The 24,879-nt window shown below is 35.9% G+C and overlaps 1 protein-coding gene across 1 annotated transcript in view; it reads left to right on the top strand.

Moving 5' to 3' along the window:
• LOC136040834 (dipeptidyl peptidase 8-like) overlaps window positions 1-24,879 on the top strand; it is a gene marked incomplete in the record, with an annotated part of 92,399 nt that overhangs the window by 44,828 nt on the left and 22,692 nt on the right. The window contains 5 exon segments of the mRNA XM_065725175.1: window positions 4,819-4,975; window positions 8,917-9,064; window positions 13,459-13,682; window positions 16,239-16,374; window positions 23,483-23,658. Of these exon segments, the coding sequence (XP_065581247.1) occupies window positions 4,819-4,975; window positions 8,917-9,064; window positions 13,459-13,682; window positions 16,239-16,374; window positions 23,483-23,658 (841 nt within the window).

Genomic DNA, 24,879 nt, shown 5'->3' on the forward strand with positions numbered 1-24,879 from the left:
GGACTGTTTCGGGTATTGAAGAAAATTTTAGATTTTACATATATAATATATGAAGATAGGATTGAAATTTAATGCTAAGAAGAACGATATTGTTGCAATTGGTAAATCACGTAATCAAACCTCCCCGTATAATGTTAGTCTAGATAGTCATCCAGTGCCTCAATTACCTGGAACATCCTATTTGGAGCTAAGTGAGATATATTCGATCACTTTTGCTATGATTTGTAGGCTCAAAGCTTTGTAAGACACACGGTGTGCTCGTTCCATTTAAATCTCGATATAAAAGACATATTCTATCGAAAATCTACAATGTATTTGCTCTACCCTATCTGCTTGCTCTGTTACCTTTTCGGAATGTACTTACTATCTCAGATAAGAGGGCACTACGATCTTTGTTTCTTGGTATGCCAAGTTCTTGGCATACCTCTGCTGGCCAGAATATACTGCTTAGTCTCTTTTTATAGGGTCATAGGTCCTATCAAAGCCATCGCGGTTGGAGAAATCGATGGATCCGACGAAGAAGTTGTTTAGTTCCTTTCTGTAAATTCTTATCGAATGATGCCTTTTTCTCTTTTTTGTTAAGTTAGTTTCTTTTTGAAGTTGTTGTAATTTGAGGGTATTTTTTTTATTTTTTGTCCGTTTTATTTATTTACTCGAGTAATAAACTTATCGATCAGGGCCGTATCCAGGATTACTTTTCAGGAGGGGGGGGGATTTGCAAAAAAATCAAAAAAATGCGTCAATTTTTTATATCCATTTTTGTTACGGTTCTTGCGAGTCGGACAAACATTCCCGGGGGGGGGGGCTCAATCCCCCTGGATACAGCCTTGTGATTAATGCTCAAGTAGACAAATCTTTGATTTGCTAACAGTTTTAAACTCACTTATGACCGATATATTTTCTAGGTCCTTCTTATACTCTGTGACAGATTATTGCTATTTCTTGCGCAAATGTGTTCTTTAAGCAAAAGGTAAAGGACAGCTTTAGAACAACAAAATTAAAAAAATAAATTAATGTTAGTTTATGTCTAGTAATTATTTGTTTATACTAATCATGATCAAACATTTACATGTGGCCTCAAGTGAGAGGCACTAATATTGATGAGGTCACTGAGTTCTGCTATCTTGGCATTGTGATTACACAAGAGGAAAACTGTGACGTAGATATTGTGCTTCTCATGGCGCATCTCCAAACTAAATAACGCATGGACATGTTCTAGGGATTTCTCGACGTTCAGTATATAATTACTTGATTGCAACGAATTCTTGGGGGACTTGACGGCTTTGAATTTTGAATCTTATCTGGATCAGCTGAAAAAAGACCTTTCCCATTGTAGACCTTAAAAAATTGCGACGAAGACCACACTGCCTTTCCACAACAAACAAACACAAAGTAAAAACAATATGGAATATCTTTTCAAGACAGTGGAAATCTGGGGAAATCTGTGTCAAATCTGTGGATATTTCGGCCCTATGTCTAAGGGCCGTCTTTGGCACAATCCGAGAAAAAAATATATATACATATATATATATATATATATATATATATATATATATATATATATATATATATATATATATATATATATATATATATATATATATATATATATATATATATATATATAAACTTACACTTATTAATTGAGAATTAAAACTAATAATATTTTTAAAGAAAAAAAATTAAAACAGCCCTAGCACCCTTACTTCTACGAAGTTCAACCAGGAATGACAAATAGGATGAAGTGAGGTGATAATTCGCTCAAACAAAACAGAACAAAATGATTAAATGCAAGTTCTCGAAGCCAACCTTACGTTTTTGGCATAGGGCCGAAAAATCCAAAGATTTGATTTCCATTGTCTTGAAAAGATTTTCCCTTTTGTTTCTACTTTGTGTTTGTTTATTGTAAACCTTTTCCATTGCTTGAGGAAAAAGTTAGCAGTTCACTGGTCTGAGAGACTACGGGATACAGATATGTTGTTGCGATCAACCGGGGCAGGAGTATATACTTCCCCGGATTATTTACCAATTTTTTTTTCAACTAGATTATGAAAAATTCCTTTTTTGGTATTTTTATTGTAAACACCAAATATTCCCTCCGCTCTAAATTTAAAAACACATCTTATCCAATCCTGGGGTTTTGTTACTTGCCGCCACTGACGTCAGGCAACGTCAGACGTCAGGGCAACACTTTATAGCTGGGGAGATTCCAAAAATATGTTGGAAATATTAGAGACACAAGACTTGAATAAAGCCTTACGATGGGGGTAGCCGGAAACCGGAAACCGAGGAAAGATGGCTTGTAGAGGGTCATTTTAGGGTGCTCCTTAGAAACGGAGGCTGCTACGGTGGACAGATCACTTGAGGATATCTGGTCACTTGCACAGGAACGCTTGGCTCGGAGGGTAGCTATTATATGCCTCAAGACCTGGGAGGATCCAAGTCTAAGTAAGCCGCTTGACATACCCTTTTATTATTCAAATATTATAACGGTTTCCAAGTAGTTTTCAGCACTTTACAATGTCTCCGCAATTTAGTCACCACAATTAGTTTTCAGTAATCCACAATGTCTCCATTTAGTCTCCACAAGTAGTTTTCAGTAATCCACAATTTAGTATCCACAGTAGTTTTCAGTAATCTGCAATGTCTTCACAATGGAGCTTTAGGTGCATGAAAGTTAAACTCTTCAAACAGTTTAACTGCTTGGAACTCTAAATGAAAGCTTAAACTATCTTTTTGTAAAAAAAAAAAGAAAAATAAGACAATAGTTGGATAGTCAATCATTAGCTGGTTAACTAATACAATTTTTGTATAATTACTAGCTGTTGTTACCAACAACACCTAGTTGGTGGGGCGCTTCGCGCCCCCCCCAAGCCCCCCCACGCGCGTAAGTCGTTACGCGCCATATTAGTTACGCGCCATTGTAGTTGTGTCCTTGTGTCCCACCTGTGAATAGAGATAGATATAAATATATGTTTTTAACTACGTAAAACATGGAATATACAACATTCTTCGCTGTCCCATTGTCTGTGCATATAAATAGATTGTCAGGTTTACTGACTCTTGAACATGCAACATATAATTGTCCATGGGAAAAACAATCCGTATTCAGATCTATACCTCATTATTCTAATGATGTGTCCCTGTTTCCCGGTTGTCATTTATATTCCCTGTGTCCCGGTCGTCCACCCCAACACCTAGTTGGTGGGGCGCTTCGTGCCCCCCCAAGCCCCCCCGCGCGTGTAAGTCGTTACGCGCCATATTAGTTACGCGCCATTGTAGTTGTGTCCCTGTGTCCCACCTGTGAATAGAGATAGATATAAATATATGTTTTTAACTACGTAAAACATGCGAATATACAACATTCTTCGCTGTCCCATTGTCTGTGCATATAAATAGATTGTCAGGTTTACTGACTCTTGTACATGCAACATATAATTGTCCATGGGAAAAACAATCCGTATTCAGATCTATACCTCATTATTCTAATGATGTGTCCCTGTGTCCCGGTCGTCATTTATATTCCCTGTGTCCCGGTCGTCATTTGTGTCCCTGTGTCCCAGTTTGTAATTTCTCTTTGAGTGTCCCGGTCGTCATTTATATTCCCTGTGTCCCGGTCGTCATTTGTGTCCCGGTGTCCCGGTCTGTAATTTCTATTCGAACAATCCCTGTGTCCCGGTCGTCATTTATATATCCCGCCTGTGCCCCCGGCGTCCCCGTTGTAGTTGTGTCCCTGTGTCCCGGTCGTCATTTATATTCCCTGTGTCCCGGTCGTGATTTGTGTCCGGGTGTCCCAGTCTGTAATTTCTCTTTGAGGTTCCTGGTCGTCACTTATATTCCCTCTGTCTCGGTCGTCATTTGTGTCCCGGTCTGTAATTTCTCTTTGAGTGTTTTTTTCTTTTTAGTTTTTTTTTTAGTTTTTTACCTTTTTTCTTTTTTCAGTTTTCTTTTTCTTCTTTATTTTTCAGCGTCACTATGAAGTACATATCGACGAACCTTTGTTTTTTTAACTTAAATCTGTTAGGCATTGATGACCTTATCCAAGTCAAAATCCCAAACCCAATCATCATCGCTATCATTTTCAGTTTTGATATGTTTTGACTCTCGCTGTCCAGGTGGATTTTCATCTAACTGCGCGGTTTTGCGTTCTTTAGCCGCAAGCCTGTAATCTTGCTGTTCTTGTGATTCCCCGGCACGCTTTCTTTTCTTACTTTCTCTATCAGCTGCAAGGCTGTTTTCTTGCTGTTCTTGTGATTCCTCGGAACGCTTTCTTTTCTTACTTTCTCTATCAGCAGCAAGTTTTTTGGCATAAACTCTTTGAGCAGCTTCCTCGGCTGTTGCCATTGTAGGTTCTTCAGTCATTTTACAATTAAACATTTTTCCGTGAACAAATGTCTTAAATACCGTTAATGACGTCACCGTCATAGCAAAAATGACGACAACTAACTTCATGACGTCAGTCGACACAGAAACATGACGTCACCTGATCCACAGACAGACACACAGACAGACAACTTATTTTTATATATATAGATTAAAGTTTTTCAGTTGAAATTAATTAATATAATTTTCCAAAACATTTAATCACCAACAGCTACGGTCTAAATTACTTTATTCATAAGTGAAGATTGTTATTATTTGCTATAAAGGGTAATTGCTCAGTTACAAAAGTTTGCAATTATAGACGGTGGCGAGGATGGGAAGAGGGCAGTGCAACCAAATCTAAAATTGGGTGAATCCAAATTTATTTCAAAATAACGCTAATCTTGTTTAGGGTTAACAGTATCGGATTAACCTAAAGTTCTTCCTTTTTTTTAGTATTTATAGCATATTATTGGACCGTTCTCAAAAGCGAGCTGATTTGGTAGCGATCGCCTTAGAAAGCTTCTGCTCTTCCGAAACCATCCCTGAAGTTTATGTTTCCATGCCTACTGCTTACATCCTTCATACCCTGACTCATAAATACTGGGTCTCAGTAAGTAGTAATTCTTTTCTTCTAGATTTTTAGTCACTACCTCTCTCTCACACTCTTTTTAATTTATATCTGTTCCATAAAAAAAAAGTCCAAGGTACTGTAAGCTCTAATGTCTCAGATGTTAAGAAACATATTTGGCACTTCACTCAAGTTTAAATGACGTAATATTATGCTCTTGAAATGTATATAAATATGACGACACTCGCATGAATTTTTTTTGAAAATTAAGGCTCTAAACAAATTTCCTCAAACTCGGGACCTAATAGTTGTGGGCATCGAGCCAAGACAGATAGGCTGATTGAGTGAGAGGCAAATCTGGCATCAACCTCACTTATTAGGATTGTATAAAAATGATGTTAGTCCATTTGTTAATAGATAAGTCTATGTATTATCCGTCCATACGTCATTCCTAGGGCAGAAGAACTAAGGTAGATAGTCATAGAGCTAAGATAGTCATTGAATCTATAGCTTTCCAAGTGTTTGGTCACATGGCACGGGTAAAGGGCGGGAGTAAGTGTGCCTCTCGTATTGGACCAATGCTTGTTTGTTATCTTTTAGCAAGGCACGCCTGCCTAGAGTCTCAGGCAGGTTGACCAAGAATTTATAATTGACATAGGACCATTAGATTGCCTGGAATGAAAGGTAAACAAGACACACCTACCTATGGTCTTATCATAAGCGGGAAGATCTCTCTGCTGCTGCAGAGGTTTGGAATACATGGAAGGACTTTTTCAACCCTTTTTATGCCAGGAAAGCCTCAAGAGAAACAAAGGTACAATAAAACGTTTGGCATCAAATGCATATGTCATCCAGAGAATTTGTCAATACCTTTGTCAATATGTCAATACATTTTGTCAATATGCATATGTCATACAGAGAATTTGTCAATACCTTTGTCAAGAGAATACCTTTGTCAATAATAAGTTCTTAGTGAACAAACTGTTAACTATATTTTTTTTTCAACTTTGGAAGGTGCAAACAGTTTTTAAAATCAAAGCAAATTTATGACCACAGAACATAAATTAAACCATAGAAGATAAGACCTGCTAAATAAAATATAGAATAGAACAAAAGCGATTCAGTAGTTTGAATAACAGATCATCCAACGAATGTGCTATCAGTCAAAGCAGAGGTGTTAATGTTTCATAGATGTGCTAGACCAAGGCAAAGTCAAAATCTGCTATATGCCCTTATTATACAGTTCTCATGAAAAGGACTGACCTGAGCATTGAAGAGATCAGTACAATTTCAACGTGTCTGCCCTTGTTTCTTTGATTTGTAGCCCCATCGTTGGTAATTATATGTTACGTTTTTGTTCTATGTTTGTTCAACATACAAATTCTTTGTTGAACCTGTGTTGAAATCTATGTTGAACGGTCGGCCGAAAAGCATAATCTGTCATCCTTCATCCGCAGAACGTGCCCGACGGGTCTGATAAACGAAATTTTGGAAATCATCCCAAAGGTTATCCTTGATAGTCTCTTAGAGGTTCATTGACCTAGCTCAACTATTTGGAGGAAATCGAACGAGGTTAAGGTCACTAATAAAAAAGTATTTAAAATATTCATGTCCATCATTGCCTATGACAGACAATCTTATATTCAGTGTGATAGAGTTCATGCATCTCATCTGATCATCTAGGAACTGTAGTGCGTCACAGATGGTTGTTGGATCACAACCACAGATGATGACATCACAGATGACATCGAGAACATCACAGATGGATGGTGCGTCACAGATGGTTAGCATTGATACTTGCGGAGATAGATAGAGTGCTTCGACTATTTGAAGCCAACCAGCTTTGGCTGTCCTCATGTTTCTTATATCTAGTCTATTTTATGTGTTTTACTAACTTTTAATATGAACTACATTTCATTCAAGGCGTTTCGAGTGTTTTTCCTTTGTCTTTGTAAATATATTAGGTGAAAACTGCTAAGGTTTTTGAAGGTTGAAACGCGTATTTGTGGAAGTCCATCCCATTTGCTCTGGGATGAGACATTTTTTTGGGGGGGGGAGGGTACAAAAAAACTAAAAAATCACATCAAAAAATTTTCGTATGCATTTTTGCGACATTTTTACGAGTCAGACTATTTTTTTTGGAGGGGAGATTTATACCCCGTGACCTCCCCCTCCCCCCTCTGGATACTATCTTGCTATCCAAATGCTGGAACGGCTCGTAATCTCATTTTTGCACGTTTTCATTTTCGTGGTGTTTAGACGATTCAAGAGTTAGTAGTAGTAGCAGTAGAGCAATTTTATTGAAACTTATCTTCTTTTATTTAATAGCACAACAAAAGCGGAGCTTGCGAGGATATGCTAACATAAAAATAAAAAGAGAAAGAGTATGGAACACGACACCATTTACCGAAACCAACATGAAAAATAAACAACGAAACACAACGTTATTAAACCCCAAACAACACATAAACACCACAGAAAATAATCCACCGAAAATATATTTAATCTGTTTCGAAAGCATACCTACCGAACAACTCCACACGTAAATCGGATTTGAACTTGTTGAAATTACGATTATCCTTAATGTCTTTACTGAGTTCGTTCCAAAGCTTGGAAGCTCTATAAGCAGGAAAAAAGAAGATCTACTAGAAGCAAGTCTAGGAACCTCAATATTTCCTCGCATCCGAGTATCGTGTTGGTGAAGATTAGACATCTCGCAAAATATACCTGCAAAACAATCCGGAAGACCCTCATTATGATTCTCATATATAAAAATCAAAATATAAAAATCACTGCAATCTGGCTGCAGGCATCATATCAATTTTACTATAGACTGACCTCAAGGGGTCCCGGTTCCCCACACCACAAAGAAACTCGGATCACATGGATTGGACGAAGCAACGAGGGTAAAGTACCAAGCTATATCGGTGAACAATACAAAATATAAGGATCAATAAGGGAAAAATATAACAACCGTAAAATATTTGGGGGAAAATATGTTTTGATTTACCCATCGTACCTTGGTTACGCAATAGTATTTTAGAAATCGACTTCACATGGTCCTTACATGATAGGGTTTCATCAACATTAATTCCGAGGTACTTGATGAACCGTGTACGTTTGATAATTCCCCGCTCTGATTTCAATTCAGTGATCCAAGGATAAAAATTCGGAAATCGAGAAAAAATATCAAAGTTTGACTTACCTATATTCAGGTCGAGGCAATTGACTTTTAGCCATGTACATATCTTGCTCATTGTTGCATTTAATGCTGATATAAGCAGTTGTTCCGTAGGGGTAACAAATATCAGCGTTGTGTCATCCGCAAATAAGGGCGCAGTTGGAAATTCAATTGTGTTGAAAATTCCAGTTGGGAGGGAGGAGGAAGAAAGTTCCAAGAAAAATGTAAAAATAGGCAATGCCACCTTTAGCGAGGCTTATACCACTTCATCAATAGTCTTGTGTAAATGTTTTAGTTCTCACTTCAAAGAATAGAAAACAGACAATAAATTTCTATTCGACAACATTTCAATGGAACATAGTTTCAAGGTATTATCAAATATTATAACGTTTGATCATATTTTCAAATAAATATCACCTTTTTAAGTATACAGATTTAAGTTTGTTAACTTTGTTTAAGTTTTGTCGAACTTGATTCGACAAAGATTTTTTTTTGGCTTGACTTGATTCCGTTGTTATCGGGCAATTCAAAAATTTAAACAAACCTGACGATGGCTTTAATTATTGTTTGAAATCTCTCTGACTTAGAAGAGGAGAGGGTAATGTCTAATAAGACGCTTTTCTGTTCTCTCTTTTCTAATAAATCCCTTTTTTGTTCTGGTTTTTGTTTCTTAGCTTAAAATATGATAGGAATGTTGCTGAAAAATGATTAATTTAAAGACAGGCTCTCATTATAATTTTTATTTATAATAGATATTAAGATATTTTGTTCTCTATATTATTATTTTAATTGTATTTTTCAGATTCATGATTGCCTTTATTTGTGGCCTGTAGACGATTCAAAAAATTTTCGATTTATATGGGCATCTCAGGACCTTGGGTACAGGCATTTATTCTATGTTCACACCAGACCTGAGAAAATGGGTGGTATATCTAATGGCTGTGATACAGGTAATGGATTTGAAATTTGTAGGAGTGTAAAGGGCTAGATCGTTTTCTTCCATTTGAAAATGTATGTATACCAATGATAAACTGGCCTTCCATCCAAATATGCTCCATATTTTGATTGAATTTTTTAAGTTTTAACTCATGGACGCTCAAGGAAGGAAACTCGTTTCGCCAGGCCGTCAAGTAGTATTTCGAGTGAATTGTTTTAAATCTCTATAGTAACTAGCTCCACAAACGCTTCAACGTTGTATTAAAAACGTTCAGGCTTATTGAAGCATCCCAACCTATTAAAAAGTCAGCTTAATAAATCGCTCAAAATGAAGGTAGGCTGAAAAAAACTTGGTTCGAATCTAAGCACCTATAAATTTTAGCCCCGCTGACAATTTAGTACTAATGAGGGTTTTGAATTAAGATTTCATTGTTGTTATATTGTTTACTTATATTATATTATTATCCTTCAAGTATCCCTTGATTTATATCTTTTATAGGAGACTATTTGTCAAAAATGGTAAAAAGGTAAAGAATACGGCATTAGATTTTACAGTCCTTACCAGTGGTGCTGATCTCCGTTTCTTTGCCCTTCAGCCAGGAAGTGCAATAGGGGATTGGGGGCCAACCATCCTATGCTTATGCACACCCTTGTTTACCTTCCCCAAATTTCTTCAGGTACCAATTAAGAGCTGGGTCGACTCTGGATGAGCTTACAGAGTCACGCCAATGACCCCGTCCCAAACTAAATAATTGGGTACACTAGGATTCGAACCCTCGCCCTCTCAGACAAAGAGGCCTCAGTTCAGCGTACCAACCTATCGGCCAGGACGGCTCAGAAAAAATAATGATTCTTCTGCAGGAAGGATCATTAAAAATTTAAGAAATTTATTCTTAAATTATTAATGATGCTTCTGTAGGAAGGATCATTAAAAATTTGAGAAATTTGCCAACAAAACACTCTATCTTGCAAAAGAAGCAGCCTATTTGTCAAAGTATGTGTAAATAAATGTATTCTAGTAGGAAACAGCTATAACATTTTCTTAGCTGGATTTACCAAAAAACCGGTCGTCAGTTGTGTCCCGGTTGTCCATGGGAAAAACAATCCGTATTCAGATCTATACCTCATTATTCTAATGATTGCCCTTGAGCTTTGTTGATGGTGATTGCTAATCGAACATTCCCTGTGTCCCCGTCGTCATTTATATATCCCCCTGTGCACCCCGGCGTCCCCGTTGTAGTTGTGTCCCTGTGTCCCAGTCGTCATTTATATTCCCTGTGTCCCGGTTGTTATTTGTGTCCCGGTGTCCCAGTCTGTAATTTCTCTTTGAGTGTCCCGGTTGTCATTTATATTCCCTGTGTTCCGGTCGTCAATTGTGTCCCGGTATCCCGGTCTGTAATTTCGTCAGTCGACTAACAACTTCATGACGGCATAATGCTCAATCCTTACAATGACGTCAGTCGACACACAAACATGACGTCAGTCAACACACAAACATAAACAAACAACTTATTTATATATATATATATATATATACATATACATATATATATATATATATATATATATATATATATATATATATATATATATATATATATATATATATATATATATATATATATATATATATATATATATAGACAATAGAAATTACACCGGTGTTGGGGTGGGGCGAAGCGCCACTCCAACAGCTAGTATATATGTATATATATATATATATATATATATATATATATATATATATATATATATATGTATATATATATATATATATATATATATATATATATATATATGTATATATATATATATATATATATACTAGAAAATACCATAAAATGACTAGAATATACGCCTGGAGAACGGCCCAGCCAGAGACAATAGAAATCACACCGGTTAGCTGTTCTATCTTTTGCAATTAAATAATTTAATTTGAATTCTTTATTTCGTTTAATACTTTTTCTATCATCATTTCGTAAAAGAGTGCAAAAATGTGGATAAGATATTTGACAAAGGAAATATACCTCGGAGTTATATATACCTGGCTTCCAAAGCTTTATTTTCTGCTCCTATCAGAAAGAAAAGAGCCTTCTTTCTGCTCCTATCAGAATGAGCAAACCCTTCTTCTGCTGCTATCAGAATTTAGCTGCATGGTAAAATCGGATTCACGGAGAAATTGCTTGGCAGTTTCGTTTTTTCATGTTATATTTGCGTCTTTTTCGGGTCAGAATTTTGTTTTTGCCGGCTGGTGAAACTGAAAAGAAAAGAAAATAGATTAAAATATTTTTTAATTCAGGTCGAAACTGGATTTGATAACATCAATTCTAGTAAACTTCATAATTTTTTTTTTCTTCTGCTGCTATCAGAACTTAGCTTCATGGTAAAATTAGATTCACGGAGAAATGCTTGACTGTTTCATTTTTTTTATGTTATATTTGCTTCTTTTTTTCCGGTCAGAATTTTTGTTTTTGCCGGCTGGTGAAACTTCAATAAACTTCATACAAATTTTTTTTTTTCTTCTGCTGCCATTAGAACTTAGCTGCATGGTAAAATCAGATTCATGGAGAAATTTCTTCGCTGTTTCTTTTTTTCATGTTATTTTTGCTTTGTCAGGTCAGAATTTTTGTTTTGTTTTTTCCCGACTAGTGAAACTTCATTAAAAAAAAAAAAATTCTTCTGCTGTTATCAGAATTTAGCTGCATGGTAAAATCAGATTCACGGAGAAATTGCTTGGCTGTTTCTTTTTTTCATGTTATATTTTCTTCTTTTTCGGGTCAGAATTTTTGTTTTTGCCGGCTGGTGAAACTTCATTAAAAGTAAGTAAAAGTTTTTTTGTTGGAAGGATGTAATAGTCATATATTTCATATGATTAACAAAACTCATATATTAACTAAAAAATTTTTTAAGTGAATTTAATGCTGCTCTTCTTTTTTAAAATCAGGTTCTGACAATAGGTGAATTCTGTTCTGGCCGCCGACGAAAGCATTTTTTTTTGTGAGTTTATGTTTAATTCTCTTCTGGCTAGAATTAGAGCTTTTTTAGTATTTTTCTAATCGGTAAAAGTCATTTAAAATAAATAAAAGCTCCCTGTTGGAAGATATGAATATTTGGCCTTTTTTTTTTTTCTTTTGGCTCATTACTTCTTCGCTATTCTAATATTACAGTAAAGATACGTTCTGCCAGGAAGCAAACATTGCCATGAAAGCCATATTTCCTGTTGCCCGATGAAAACATAATGTTATTAGCGACTATGGGGTGGTTTTGAATTCTGAGAAAGCTAACATAAAATTAATTAAATTGAGTCTACTAATTTCAGGAGGCGAGACGATAGAGCGAGCTGTTGTGTTAATAGTGATACAATGGTGTTTTTTTCATTATTTTGGTCTATTCTATCTTGAAGCCCATTCACAATTATCGAGAGTTAGCTAGCGATGCTTTAAGTCAATTAGATTTTCCTTTGGATTTTCTGATTGGCTGAAAATTTCTATGGAAAATTCTGATTGGCTCAAATTGGTGATGGCTAAATCTTGGTATTAGTAAATATCATTGTGAATGAGTCTTTGGGAGACTAGTAAAAGTGTAATCCTCACCTAGGATAGACTTGAAATCAGCACATGCTGTGGCTAAAGTGAATCGTGTTCTGACTAACATCTTTTGAGGCAAATATTGACAAGATTAAGTGGCAAATGAAAGATGATAAATTGATGGTAAAGATGATTGAAAAACTTTATTAAATACCCAGACCTGCTTGTTTTTATTCTTGATCTTTTAATTCCCTGTATGTGTGGAAAAAAGAAAAAAAAATTATTTAGGAATTTTTGGCTGTGGTTGTAGGAGAATGATAGTGTCTATAAGTGAGAGCGAAAAGTAGAAGGGGCAAGTGGAAAGTGATTATTGAAACTTTTATTGAAATCTGAGTTTATAGGACGGTGTGAATTCTTGATGAGAAAGTGTAAATAATTAAAACAGCGTTGTCAGTTTTGTTTTTGTTTATGAGGTTAAAAAATTGTTGTCTTTTTTATACGTAAAAAGCAGCCGAAGTGGGGTTGTAGAGAAAAGTTGGATGGAATGTTATCATAATACTTCTTTTCATCTTTTTGTATTGTGTAAAAGAAAGTTGCAATGATGCAAATTTTTTTTTTCATTTTTATTGATGAAGTTTATTAGTTTTTAAAATGATTATAATTTTTGTTTTTCCTCTGTTTGAGAATAAAAGGGTGTCTCATTTCTGACATGACATTTCCCTGCAAAAAAAAGAAGAAGGAATTGAATCGTTGATTTGACCCCCTTTGTGATATCATTGAATCTAGAAGATCTTTGTCCTTTGTATCCTTTTAGATTTAATTAATCTGACATCTCAGCAGCTCATTAGAGTTAGCTTTTATCCACATTTTTTTATTTTCAGGTTTGCGTTGCACAAAACTACATGAATTCGTTCAATTAACCAACGGTGAATGGGAAGTGAAAGACCATGCCTTCCACGTTTACTCTGAAAAGGGCCTAGTTTTCTTCTCTGCCAATAAAGACACGCCCCTTGAGCAGCATTACTACGTGACGTCATTAAGCGAACCTGGATCGGTCAAACGGTTAACCAAAGCTGGATATTCTCACACAACCTATATAAGCAAGGTTTGTAGTGCTTGAGTAGGTTTGAATAATTCAAAAGGTGCTATGTTAAAAATAATAATGTAGTTGAGCTAACAATGAATTTTGGACAAATTAGGCCAAAAGAGTAGCATGCGCAACTGCATTGTTCGCAGCTGACTTGGTACTGCTATGAGCTGATCTGTTTGTTGCAATAATAGTTTAAGAATGCCCGGCAATCTAAATCAAAAATAAAAAGTTGAATGAATTTTCAAGTTGAAAATAAAATGAGAATGAGTTGAAAATAAAATGAGAATGAAATGAAAAGAAAATAGAATGAGTTGAAAATAAAAAGGTTGAATAAAATTTTTATTTGCAGTTGAGCATTTTGATTGCAGCTGAGCGTCATTTTGATGTTAATTATAGGGCCAGTAGGCCCTTTATAAATGACCATTTATTTAAACAGGTTTTTAAAAATTTCTGAACCATTAATCCTGATATAACAATTTTTGATAAAGAGTCTTATTATCTAAGTAAGAAAGGGAGATGTCAAGCTTTTATTTGAAAAATATTAAATGTGAAAAATTACATACAAATATTTGCTTATCGAATATAGAATGGCTTAACTTTGAGCCAGTTTGACCCGGTATTGGGAATAAACCCCACTAAAGAAAACCCACACATTTTGGCATCAGCACACTCTTTGGGTATAGGGTTTGTAAATAAGTGTATGTTGTGTCCACAACTATTCGATTTTAATTCAAAATCAACGGACATAAAAAAAAAACACTACGGGCAAAATAACAAAAAAAAAGTCTAAATTATTTCAGATATACGTCAAATTATTGTAAAAATGAGTCATAGATTCAGCGTGGCATTCAACAAGATCCAAAACATCTAATGAAAAGGAAACACGCAAAAAGCCAATTTAGGCCAGCCTAATCAATCTAAAAACACCCAAAAAAATGAACAGCACCCAATGGGGCCCACGAGCCTTTAAAAATGTGTTCATTGGAATGTCATGAAAAGTCCAGCCCCCCTTTTCTATTCTCTTAAACTATTCGCCGATAGATATTACTTTCTGTACAACAAGCAAATTGAGACCTGCCTTCGTAACAGGGAACCTTTTTATTGTTTTGAATTGTGGTTTATCTACAATTAGCCATGGCGTAATTGTATAGAATACGTTGAATACGTCTAGAATGTGTTGCTGTATTCTAGATCTTACTATCCCAACTTTTGTCCAGAATAGTATTGCATATTGCTATATTATATTTTATCGAGATGTACTAAAATTTATTAGACTCTTATAATTGTGCTACATTGTAAAACTTGGAGCCGGTAAGGATCCTTGTCCTTTGGTGCATTGTTAGGAGCCTGGTGCAAGCCAAGTAAAGAAAAAGGGTTGGATGATAGGCTAATCTCATATCCCTGTAAAATCTGGATAATTTCTGAGTGACAACGAATAGCCTCAGACCTGATGTGATTTCCCTGGAAACAATTTCTAACAACGTACCAATCTTTTTGTCATGGTTTTTGGAATGATCGGACTATAAATCCTGAAACACAACCCGGCCCTCAAGAAGGTTTATTTATAAACTGTAAGTTCTGTGCTGTTCAGGTCCTCAGTGGAAGATTTTTGGTCTGCAGCACTCGAGAGGTCATCTTGGAGAGGCTCCATTGTTGCCTTATGCGCCTGCCGGCATAGGAAGACCTAGGTCTACCACAATGTGTTGGATTAAATCTTGCACCAATAGTTGAGTTTGTCGTTGCTGTTGAATATTTGTATCTTTAGTATATTTGTTAAATCAAAGCTGTATTTGTTAAATCGGTATTTTGTTATTATATCTAGTATCGGACATATCGAGCATCGGGCTATCGGCGCCATCTAGTCTAGTTTCGAGTGGAAGCTAAATTAGTGGTTCCGAAGTTATTTTGTTTACTTTCACCTTTCAAAAAGAAAAATAGTAAATTTTGAATAAAAATATTAAACATTCCCAGGAGCGCTTTCTGGGAATTAATTCTTTTTAAATTTAATGGCAATAAAATAGAAAGATATACTTACATGTATTTCACACGTTTTCCAAAAATATAGTAAAAAAGGTTTAAACCAGAAACATTCATCTTTGAAATTATTAACTATTCATTGAACTCGAAGAAAAAATAGCGCAAAAAAATGTTTAAACGTTCGTCATAAGGATGAACCTGGTGTGCTACTAACAATTTAGTAATCCCCTGCTATATTTTTGTCATCAAATCATTGTGATTTCTAATGCACTATTCGCAATTACTATAATGCAGTGGTGACCATCACTGTCTTGTATAAGTCCAATCGGTTTTGACTCTGTTTATTATCTCTGCTACCCAGCTTCAATTAGGTTCCTAAAGGAATCTAGGGGGAAAACACGCGAAGCGTCGGATGATTTGCCTCAAACTACGTATAGCACACCTGGTCGAGGACAAAGTATCAGGAGATCGGCACGTGCGCTTTGTGCACCACATTGGCCTGTATACGAAAATTATTTTTGTTAGTTAGTTAGTTTTTCGTGTCATTTATCAAAAATCAGACTGCGCTTGATATGATTTTTGCACCTTTTTTAGGACACCAGATATTTGGCAACCGTGTTCAGTAACACTCAATCGATGCCTGCCTGTGAGATATTTGACATTGTCATAGACGGTAATTTGGTTGAAAACGTTCGAGTCGTATCAAGAGCGTATTTGCTTGAACCATCAGGTATTTCTTTTTCTTTTTTTTTTATATTCGCTGCCAGGATGTTTAGTCTTCAGCGTTTTGTGTATACTTGTATTGGTGCCAGTAAGGGCTTTCTACTCCTCTTGAAGTCCTAACGCTTTCAACAGTTTGGCAGGATCAGAATAGTACAGTAGGTCGTATAGGAGTGGTGTTATTGTAGAGCAGAGGCACCAAGTAATATCGACAACGCTGTTTGAATTAATGAATTTGCTTATGATCAATATTAGATTGATTATCGCCCTCATTTCTTATATACAAGTATGCTATAAGTTAACTACTTATAAGGCCCTACTGCACGCTGTAGGACCTGCGCATGGACTTAAGCAGTCAAAAAGCGTCTTTAATTCTGTTACTTACTGCTTTTTGTGGGAAATATCTGCGCTTATTGGATTATCAACTCCAAGGTAATTTATAATCAAGTAGCAAAAATGTCAATACCGAGTAAATAAAAGAATTAATTTGATTATAAATAAATAAGTAAAATATCCGTGGGAAATCACGCTGGTTGAAACCTTACTTTATCAAAAAAAAATTATGATCAAAATATTTTATGATTTTTTTATATATTTTTTTATGAGACTGACTATCGCACCCATTTCTTGTGCACAAGTATATTATAAGTTAAAGCTGTTTCTGATAATTGATATTTTGTCTGCATTGTATTTTTGTTTTTTTATGAGAATGATTATCGCACTAATTTCTTATGTACAAGCATGCTATAAGTTAAAGCTGTTTGTGATAATTGATTTCTCTTGCTTTATAAAATCAGGGGCAGTTTTAAAGTAACAAAATTAAAGAGCACGCAAGATATCATGGTGAAATTTTTAAACAGTTAACTTTATTGACTATGTCATTGCAAATTGAAGTGTGGCAGATTCTATATAGGAAGTTGGGGTATATAGGAGGGGTGTGTATAGTAACCATCTGGCGGCCGTCTAAATGTTAACTCAAAGCTGATAATTTATGAAGAGTAAATACTTATCGAGTGGTTATGATTTTAGTAAATTTGGTTTCGAGATTTTTCAATTGGATTATGAGGGAGATGTTTGAGAGGATTTTAGGAAATAGTTTGTGAAGTAGCAGACGGTACTTTTGAAGGACTTACGTTTTAAGGAGGACAATAACGAACGTTACTTTCGTAGCTCGTGCATACCCTTCCTTCTTCTGATATCTGCTGCGCTTTTACAAGCTACAGCTTTTAGCTTTATTATTTGATGGATTTTTGTGTCTTTGCCGATTATTTGTGTTGAAGAAGAGTATTTCCTCTGGTCCAGTGGTCTTGTAGTATTTGTGACATAGCTTGAAAGTTTCGATAAGATCACTTTGGAGGAGTCTATAGAAGATGGAATATGACGGTGGTTGCTCCCCCTCTACATCTCGCTCTTTAAGCTAAAATTTGAATTCTGTCTCAATTCTTTAAGAACGAGTCCCAAACACTGTTCTTTTAATTAGAACAATAAGAAGCTTTTTCTAAAAATTCTAAAAACTTTAGCGTAAAGAGCGAGGTTTTGAGGAGGAGCAACCCCTCTCATATACATAACAATTTCTGTTTGTTTTAGGTTTTAATGTTGCTCCTTACTTTTAGTTGAAAAACTTGTTTTTTTTTTCATTTAAATTCATAAGGTCACCACAGAGTTTCTCAAGAGCGATTCCCCCCCCCCCCCAAGAAAAAAAAACTGAAAAACGGTGACTTTATTATGAATTTTTTTCAGACTTCAGACAGATTAAGGGCCACGTGCGGATGATTATATCTATGGTGCTGTGCCAAATAAACCTTGAGAGGTTTATTTTAGGAATTTTAGCAATTTAGGAATCCCGCTTGAGAGGATTTAGGAAATAGTTCGTGAAGTAGCAGACGGTACTTTTGAAGGACTTACGTTTTAAGGAGGACAATAACGAACGTTACTTTCGTAGCTCGTGCATACCCTCCCTTCTTCTGACATCTGCTGCAGTTTTACAAGCTACAGCTTTTAGCTTTATTATTTGATGGATTTTTGAAATGCCTTTTTATTATCAATATAAGATTATCCAAATTTGAAAACAAATGTTAACGGTAAAAGAGTGAAAAAAGAGAAAGCGCAAATGTAGTAGTAAAATAGATAAAAAAACAAATATTAATAAAAAAAAAAGAATCCAAAAACCGGACTGTCTTCTTCGTTAATACCGCTGCAAACATACACGGAAATAGAGACTTGCACTTGAGTTATTAGGGGACTTGGGTGATTAGGGTCCTTTACCAAGAAAAAAGATGAACCTGGACATATCGGGCTATCGGCGCCATCTAGTCTAGTTTAGAATGGAAGCTAAATTAATGGTTCCAAAGTTATTTAGTTTACTGCCACCTTTCAAGGGAAAAAAATATTAAACTTTGAATAAAAATATTAAATATTCCCAGGAGCGCTTCCTGGGTATCAATTCTTTTTAAATTTAAAAGTAATGAAATATGTGCTTCACATGTTTTCGTAAAATATAATAAAAAAGGTTTAAACTAGAAATATTTATCGTTGAAATTATTAACTATTCATTGTACTCGAAGAGAAAAATTCATGGCACCAGGCTGCTAAATCGTGGTGATTAGGTAAAAATAAGGTGACTAGTGATTAGAGTCATTTACCGATTAAAAGTAGCCAAAAAAAGAGCACAGAATACACAGAACAGGCAAAGGCGTGAGTGATCAGTGAAAATATCAATCCTAAGTTTCGAAATATTTGTTTAATGAAAAAATTCATGGCACCAGGCTGCTAAATCGTGGTGATTAGGTAAAAATAAGGTGACTAGTGATTAGAGTCATTTACGGATTAAAAGTAGCCAAAAAAAGAGCACAGAATACACAGAACAGGCAAAGGCGTGAGTGATCAGTGAAAATATCAATCCTAAGTTTCGAAATATTTGTTCAATGAAAAAATTCATGGCACCAGGCTGCTAAATCGTGGTGATTAGGTAAAAATAAGGTGACTAGTGATTAGAGTCATTTACCGATTAAAAGTAGCAAAAAAAAGAGCACAGAATACACAGAACAGGCAAAGGCATGGGTGATAAGTGAAAAAATCAATCCTAAGTTTCGAAATATTTCTTTAATGAAAAAATTCATGGTGCCAGGCTGCTAAAACCGTGGTCCCTGATGCGCAACTAGCCAACCATTCACCTAGAGTTTCTTCATACAAGCAACAAAGGAATGGGTTGACGCTATAACTCGCTTTTTCAGATCTTCTGGTTCTATGTGGGTCCTATCGAGTGATACCAGCATGGTTTTAGTAGCCCCTGACAAAGGTATAGCCATGTAACCAACAGATCTAAAACTTACGTATACAGAGGGATGATCGAGCTAAATGGCTCTCTAGGGTAATATACGCTCGAAGGTTCTAATCTACGTTCTACGTGGTAATTTACGTTCTAAGGTTCTTAGAACGTAGAATCATACCCAGATTTTTCATCCAGGAATAAAAATGAAATAATGATAATGTATTATTAGTCAGGGGTCATTCGAGAGAGGCCTCCAGTTTACATGTATTATTCCCAGTATATTCTCTTTTAAGTGATATTTTCTTATAGAAAGTGGAAAAACTAAGCATTGATTATTGCCTTCTAATTAGTTTAATTTTACCAACATACGATGTGCGAACACAATACCTATGGTTAGTGTTAGTGTTAGATTTTTCATCCAGGAATAAAAATGAAATAATGATAATGTATTATTAGTCAGGGGTCATTCGAGAGAGGCCTCCAGTTTACATGTATTATTCCCAGTATATTCTCTTTTAAGTGATATTTTCTTATAGAAAGTGGAAAAACTAAGCATTGATTATTGCCTTCTAATTAGTTTAATTTTACCAACATACGATGTGCGAACACAATACCTATGGTTAGTGTTATGTGTGTTCAAGTACCTTTAATTGCGATGCTCTCTAAGTAGTCGAAATTACAGAGGATCTTCTAGGTTTTTATCCATGCATGCCTGAGGGCTTGTCGCTGGGTTTAGAAAAATTATCTCAGGTTTATTTGGCACAGCACCATAGATATAATCATCGGCACGTGGCCCTTAATCTGTCTGAAGTCTGAAAAAAGTACATAATAAAGTCACCGTTTTTCAGTTGTTTTTCCTTTGGGGGGGGGGGCTCTTGAGAAACTGTGGTGACATTATAAATTTAAATGAAAAAAAAACAAGTTTTTCAACTAAAAGTAAGGAGCAACATTAAAACTTAAAACGAACAGAAATGTTACGTATATGAGAGGGGTTGCTCCTCCTCAAAATCTTGCTCTTTACGCTAAAGTTTTTAGTACTCGTAAAAAAGCTTCTTATTGTTCTAATTAAAAGAACAGTGTTCGGGAGTCGTTCTTAAAGTATTGAGACATAATTCAAACTTTAGCGTAAAGAGCGAGGTGTAGAGGGGGAGCAATCCCGTCATATTCCATCTCCTATAGATTCCTCCAAAGTGATATTATTGAAACTTTCAAGTTATGTCACAAATACTACAAGAACACTGGACCAGAGGAAATACTCTTCTTCAACCCAAATAATCTGCAAAGACACAACTGTAAGCTAAAACAAAGCAGTTTTATTAAAGAAGCTGGAAGGCGGGCTTTCTCGAACCGAGTAGTCAAGGAGTGGAACAACCTCCCCCCAGAAATGGTTATGGCTGACTACCAGCTCTTCAGGCGAAAGCCTTTTTATTGCAGCATATTATTACTATTATTGTTATTATTTACGTAATAATTTCTGTTCGGTTATAAGTTTTAATGTTGCTCCTTACTTTCAGTTGAAAAAAAGTTTCGTTTTTTTTTTTCATTTAATTTCTGATCGTTTTTTAAGTAATGCCAGGAAAACTGGCTACATCTCCATAGATAAATCCCTCCTCCCCATGGATTTATTCTCTAGACGATTCGATCCTGGTGAAAATTTACCCCCGACAATCACCCTTAACATCTCCACGCGTAAATTTGGGTCGGTAACGAGAAAGTAAAACATAGGAGTTTCGTGTAACAATTCTGGCAAATTCCCTAATGTAAAATTTCTCCAGAAAAATTCACCACCTGGAAACTTCCCTTCCCATGGAAAATTATCCCTGCAGAAAATTCGACCAGAAGAAAATTCTTCTCCCCCACCCCGAAAAATATATGCATACTTGCCAATAACAAATACTATACGTAAACAATGGACAAATTTTGTAACTTAAAGACCTTTACCCACGGGGTTTGTGGGTCAGGATATCTCCAAAGGCATAGTTATTCGGCCTTTCAACTATGCTGAACAAAATGGCTATCTCAAAATTTTAATGGGCCTTTCAACTATGCTGGACAAAATGGCTATCTCAAAATTTCGATCTAATATGCTGAATCCAATGGTGTGATTTTTTCCCCGACCATTTTCCTTTCAGGGGTGTTTTCCCCATGCTTCGAAAATCAGGCAAATATTCTCAGGCTTGTGGCGTTTGATGTGTGACATTAAACTTAATGAACTTTATATGTTTGGAATCAGCAGAAAAAAATTCTTTTTATGCCTTAATTGTTATTCAAATTCCTTTTTTAGAGTTTCGGTTACTATTGAGCCATGTCCCTCCTTACTTAGTGTTTGTTTCCTCGAAATGTTGGATTTTGGCCCATATGTCCGACGTGTCTTCTCGAATGTTAATAGAATTTCTGTAACCCCTTCTTTTTTTTTCTTTTTTTTCTTTATTTCCCTTTGGCTGCTCAATTTTACATGCGGGGTTCATTTCTTTGGCACTCATTTCTTTGCCTTTTGGCTCTTTTTGGGAACATTCTGAATGACACGAAACTTAAACTGAAAGCAAAATAAGCATCCCCGCTGTTGGCACGGTAAGTGACTTTTGCAGACCCATGGGAACCAGCACATCTAGGACATTTTATAGCTTGGTCGCATTTTGCTGCTAGGCAATGAGGTGATTGACACTTGTGGCAGCAACGAAGAGCCATATATATTCAAAAACTCGGAATATTTCATATCCCATTTTTTTAAGCCCGACCGGCGAGCATTAGAGAGCGCAAAAGCGTCTTGAAAAGACACTTTTACTGTGATCGAGTTGCCAGTCCTATTTGCATCACCAACACCATCGCAACGCAAAACAGCTCCCCTGCATAGGCTTTATCTACAATTTTCACAATTCCAAAGAATTTGTATTCTTTAATTCTAGCATCGCAGTTATTTAGCACGCTATAAGTAGCCTCACAAAAATCTGTTGCTGCAGTAGTGTCAATCCGAACAAAAATTCTATCTCCCAAGGCTTTGGCACTATGAATAGCTTCATGACCGCGGATTTTGATAACTGTATCTTTATGCTTAATTGGATTGTCTAAATCAATTGGAATCAATTGGATTGTCCAATTTCCCATTTTAGTGATGAAGTTCCAGCATTTTAAAACTTCCACTTTATTCTATAGATGTTCCTATTCTATCTGCAATATCAGTGTGTCTGTGCCTTACTGATCTTAGAGTCTTAGACTTTAGTTTGTCATGTGTAGCCTTAGGCACCTGGGACTTTCTGAAAGAATAATCAGTCACCCCCGTATGTGCTGCTACTCGGAAGACCCCGTTGTGTTTGGGCGGGTTGAGACTTTTCAGGTGATGAGATGTGTTATTCGCCCTTCCTTTTCTTCTGGTTTCCTCTGACTACCACTCCAGTACCGTTTTGGGTAGTCTATCTTTCATCATAAGGGTAATATACCCCGACTTGCGGATATATTCCATGCTCAGCAATCGCCTTTTTATATCCAGTTTTTGACTGAACATAGAAAATCATCGTTGGAAAAAACGGCTAGTGCATTATTCTTTTCTTTGTCCAGCCTCATATTCTTCTGACTATACCATGTTCAGGAGCGAACTCATGGGGTGTAGAGGGGAATGGGAGTCCTGCCTGAATCCCCCACCGCTGAAATATTTTTGGATAATCGATTATTTCTTATATTTTTCACCTAATTTGTCGTTTTTAGTGATCTTTAGAATTTGCCCCCGCTCTTCCTGAACTACTTCATGTGTACAGGTCTGAGCAAATCTAGCCATGATCAAATACACAAATACAAATACAATACAATCAAATACAATTATCTATTCTAAATTACACCTTTTTCTTTCCAGTTCCTGATTCTGGTTTTTCAATGACACCGGAGATATTTAGCTGTCAGATTAAAAGTGGTGAAACGATTTATGGTGCAATAATTCGGCCTACTGGTCGCATCCCTGGAAAAAAGTACCCTACTCTTGTGTCAGTTTACGGAGGACCTGAAGTACAGCTAGTTACTAATAGTTTCATGGTAAATAGTATTATTTAGTATTAGTGATTGGCCTAAATAATTGGTTAACATGAGAGATGTAGCCAAATGTATTAAATAGAACGGTAAGTAGAAGAGTATTCGTAGCAAGGCCGACTCTAGGGGGATGGGGGTTCAATATGCCCCCCCCCCAGAATCGTTTTTGTAAAAACGTAAAAAAATACATATAAACAAATTTTGATGCGTTTTCACAGCTTTTTCTCATCCCCCCCCCCCACACGAACAAAAATCCTGGAGAACAGAAACCCTGCTTGGTTGCATTTCTAATTTGGCATAGCCCTTACAGCCTAGGCCCAATACAGCCTAGCCCTTTGAATATTTTACTTTCCTTTTAGAACTTGATTTAACCTATTCTTATGCATAGGCTGTTAAATATAGGCTCGTTAATTGGAGAACGGGACATAATATTTTTTGAAAAGGGTGGTGCCCTTTTAATACAAGATTTTAAGATGCGAAGCCTCTGGGGATATTTCCAGGGAAACGAGCAGGGAAGATAAGAATCGTATTTTCTATTAGGCATAGCTACCCTAGGCTATTACAGGCTAGCCCTTTGAATATTTTTCTTGGCTTCTAGAACTTAATTTAGTTACTCCTATGCATATAATTTTTAAGTATCGCATAATATTATTTTGCGTTTCAACGGCTGCAGTGAACCGTTTCTGTGTGAATGTTTTCGCGGTTTTCGTGCATCCGTTATCCGTGAGTCGTTTTTGCATCAAAAAATTGCATCAATGGGATCCAAAGGTTACCCTTTCACCTTTGCTGTGCTTTCACCATTACATAGATAGGGTCTTTCTTTTAGTGTTTTGTGTTTTATTTTGGTTTTAACGAAATATAGTTTCATTGATTAACCCGTTTTTATTGTATCCTCGTCGCGAGGTATATTTCCTGTAAACTTGTCAGTTCGCCAATTAATGAGTTAGTCTTGGTTCCCACTGATGCGATTTTTTTTCTTCTTCTTTTTTTGCGCTAAATGGCTCGTGGATAGCAGAAAATTGCAAAAATGTTCACACACAAACAGTTCACTGCCGCCTTTGAAGCCAAAAAAAATATTATAGTCTCTGCGAAGAATGTGCTGCTATCTTTCTTTTTTTTTTCTTTTTTTTAACGCAAAACGGCTCGTGGATAACAGAAAATTACAAAAATGTTCACACACAAACAGTTCACTGCAGCCGTTGAAGCAAAAAAAAATATTATAATCTA

This window comes from Artemia franciscana, chromosome 21 (assembly GCF_032884065.1).
Source record: "Artemia franciscana chromosome 21, ASM3288406v1, whole genome shotgun sequence".
NCBI lineage: Eukaryota > Metazoa > Arthropoda > Branchiopoda > Anostraca > Artemiidae > Artemia > Artemia franciscana.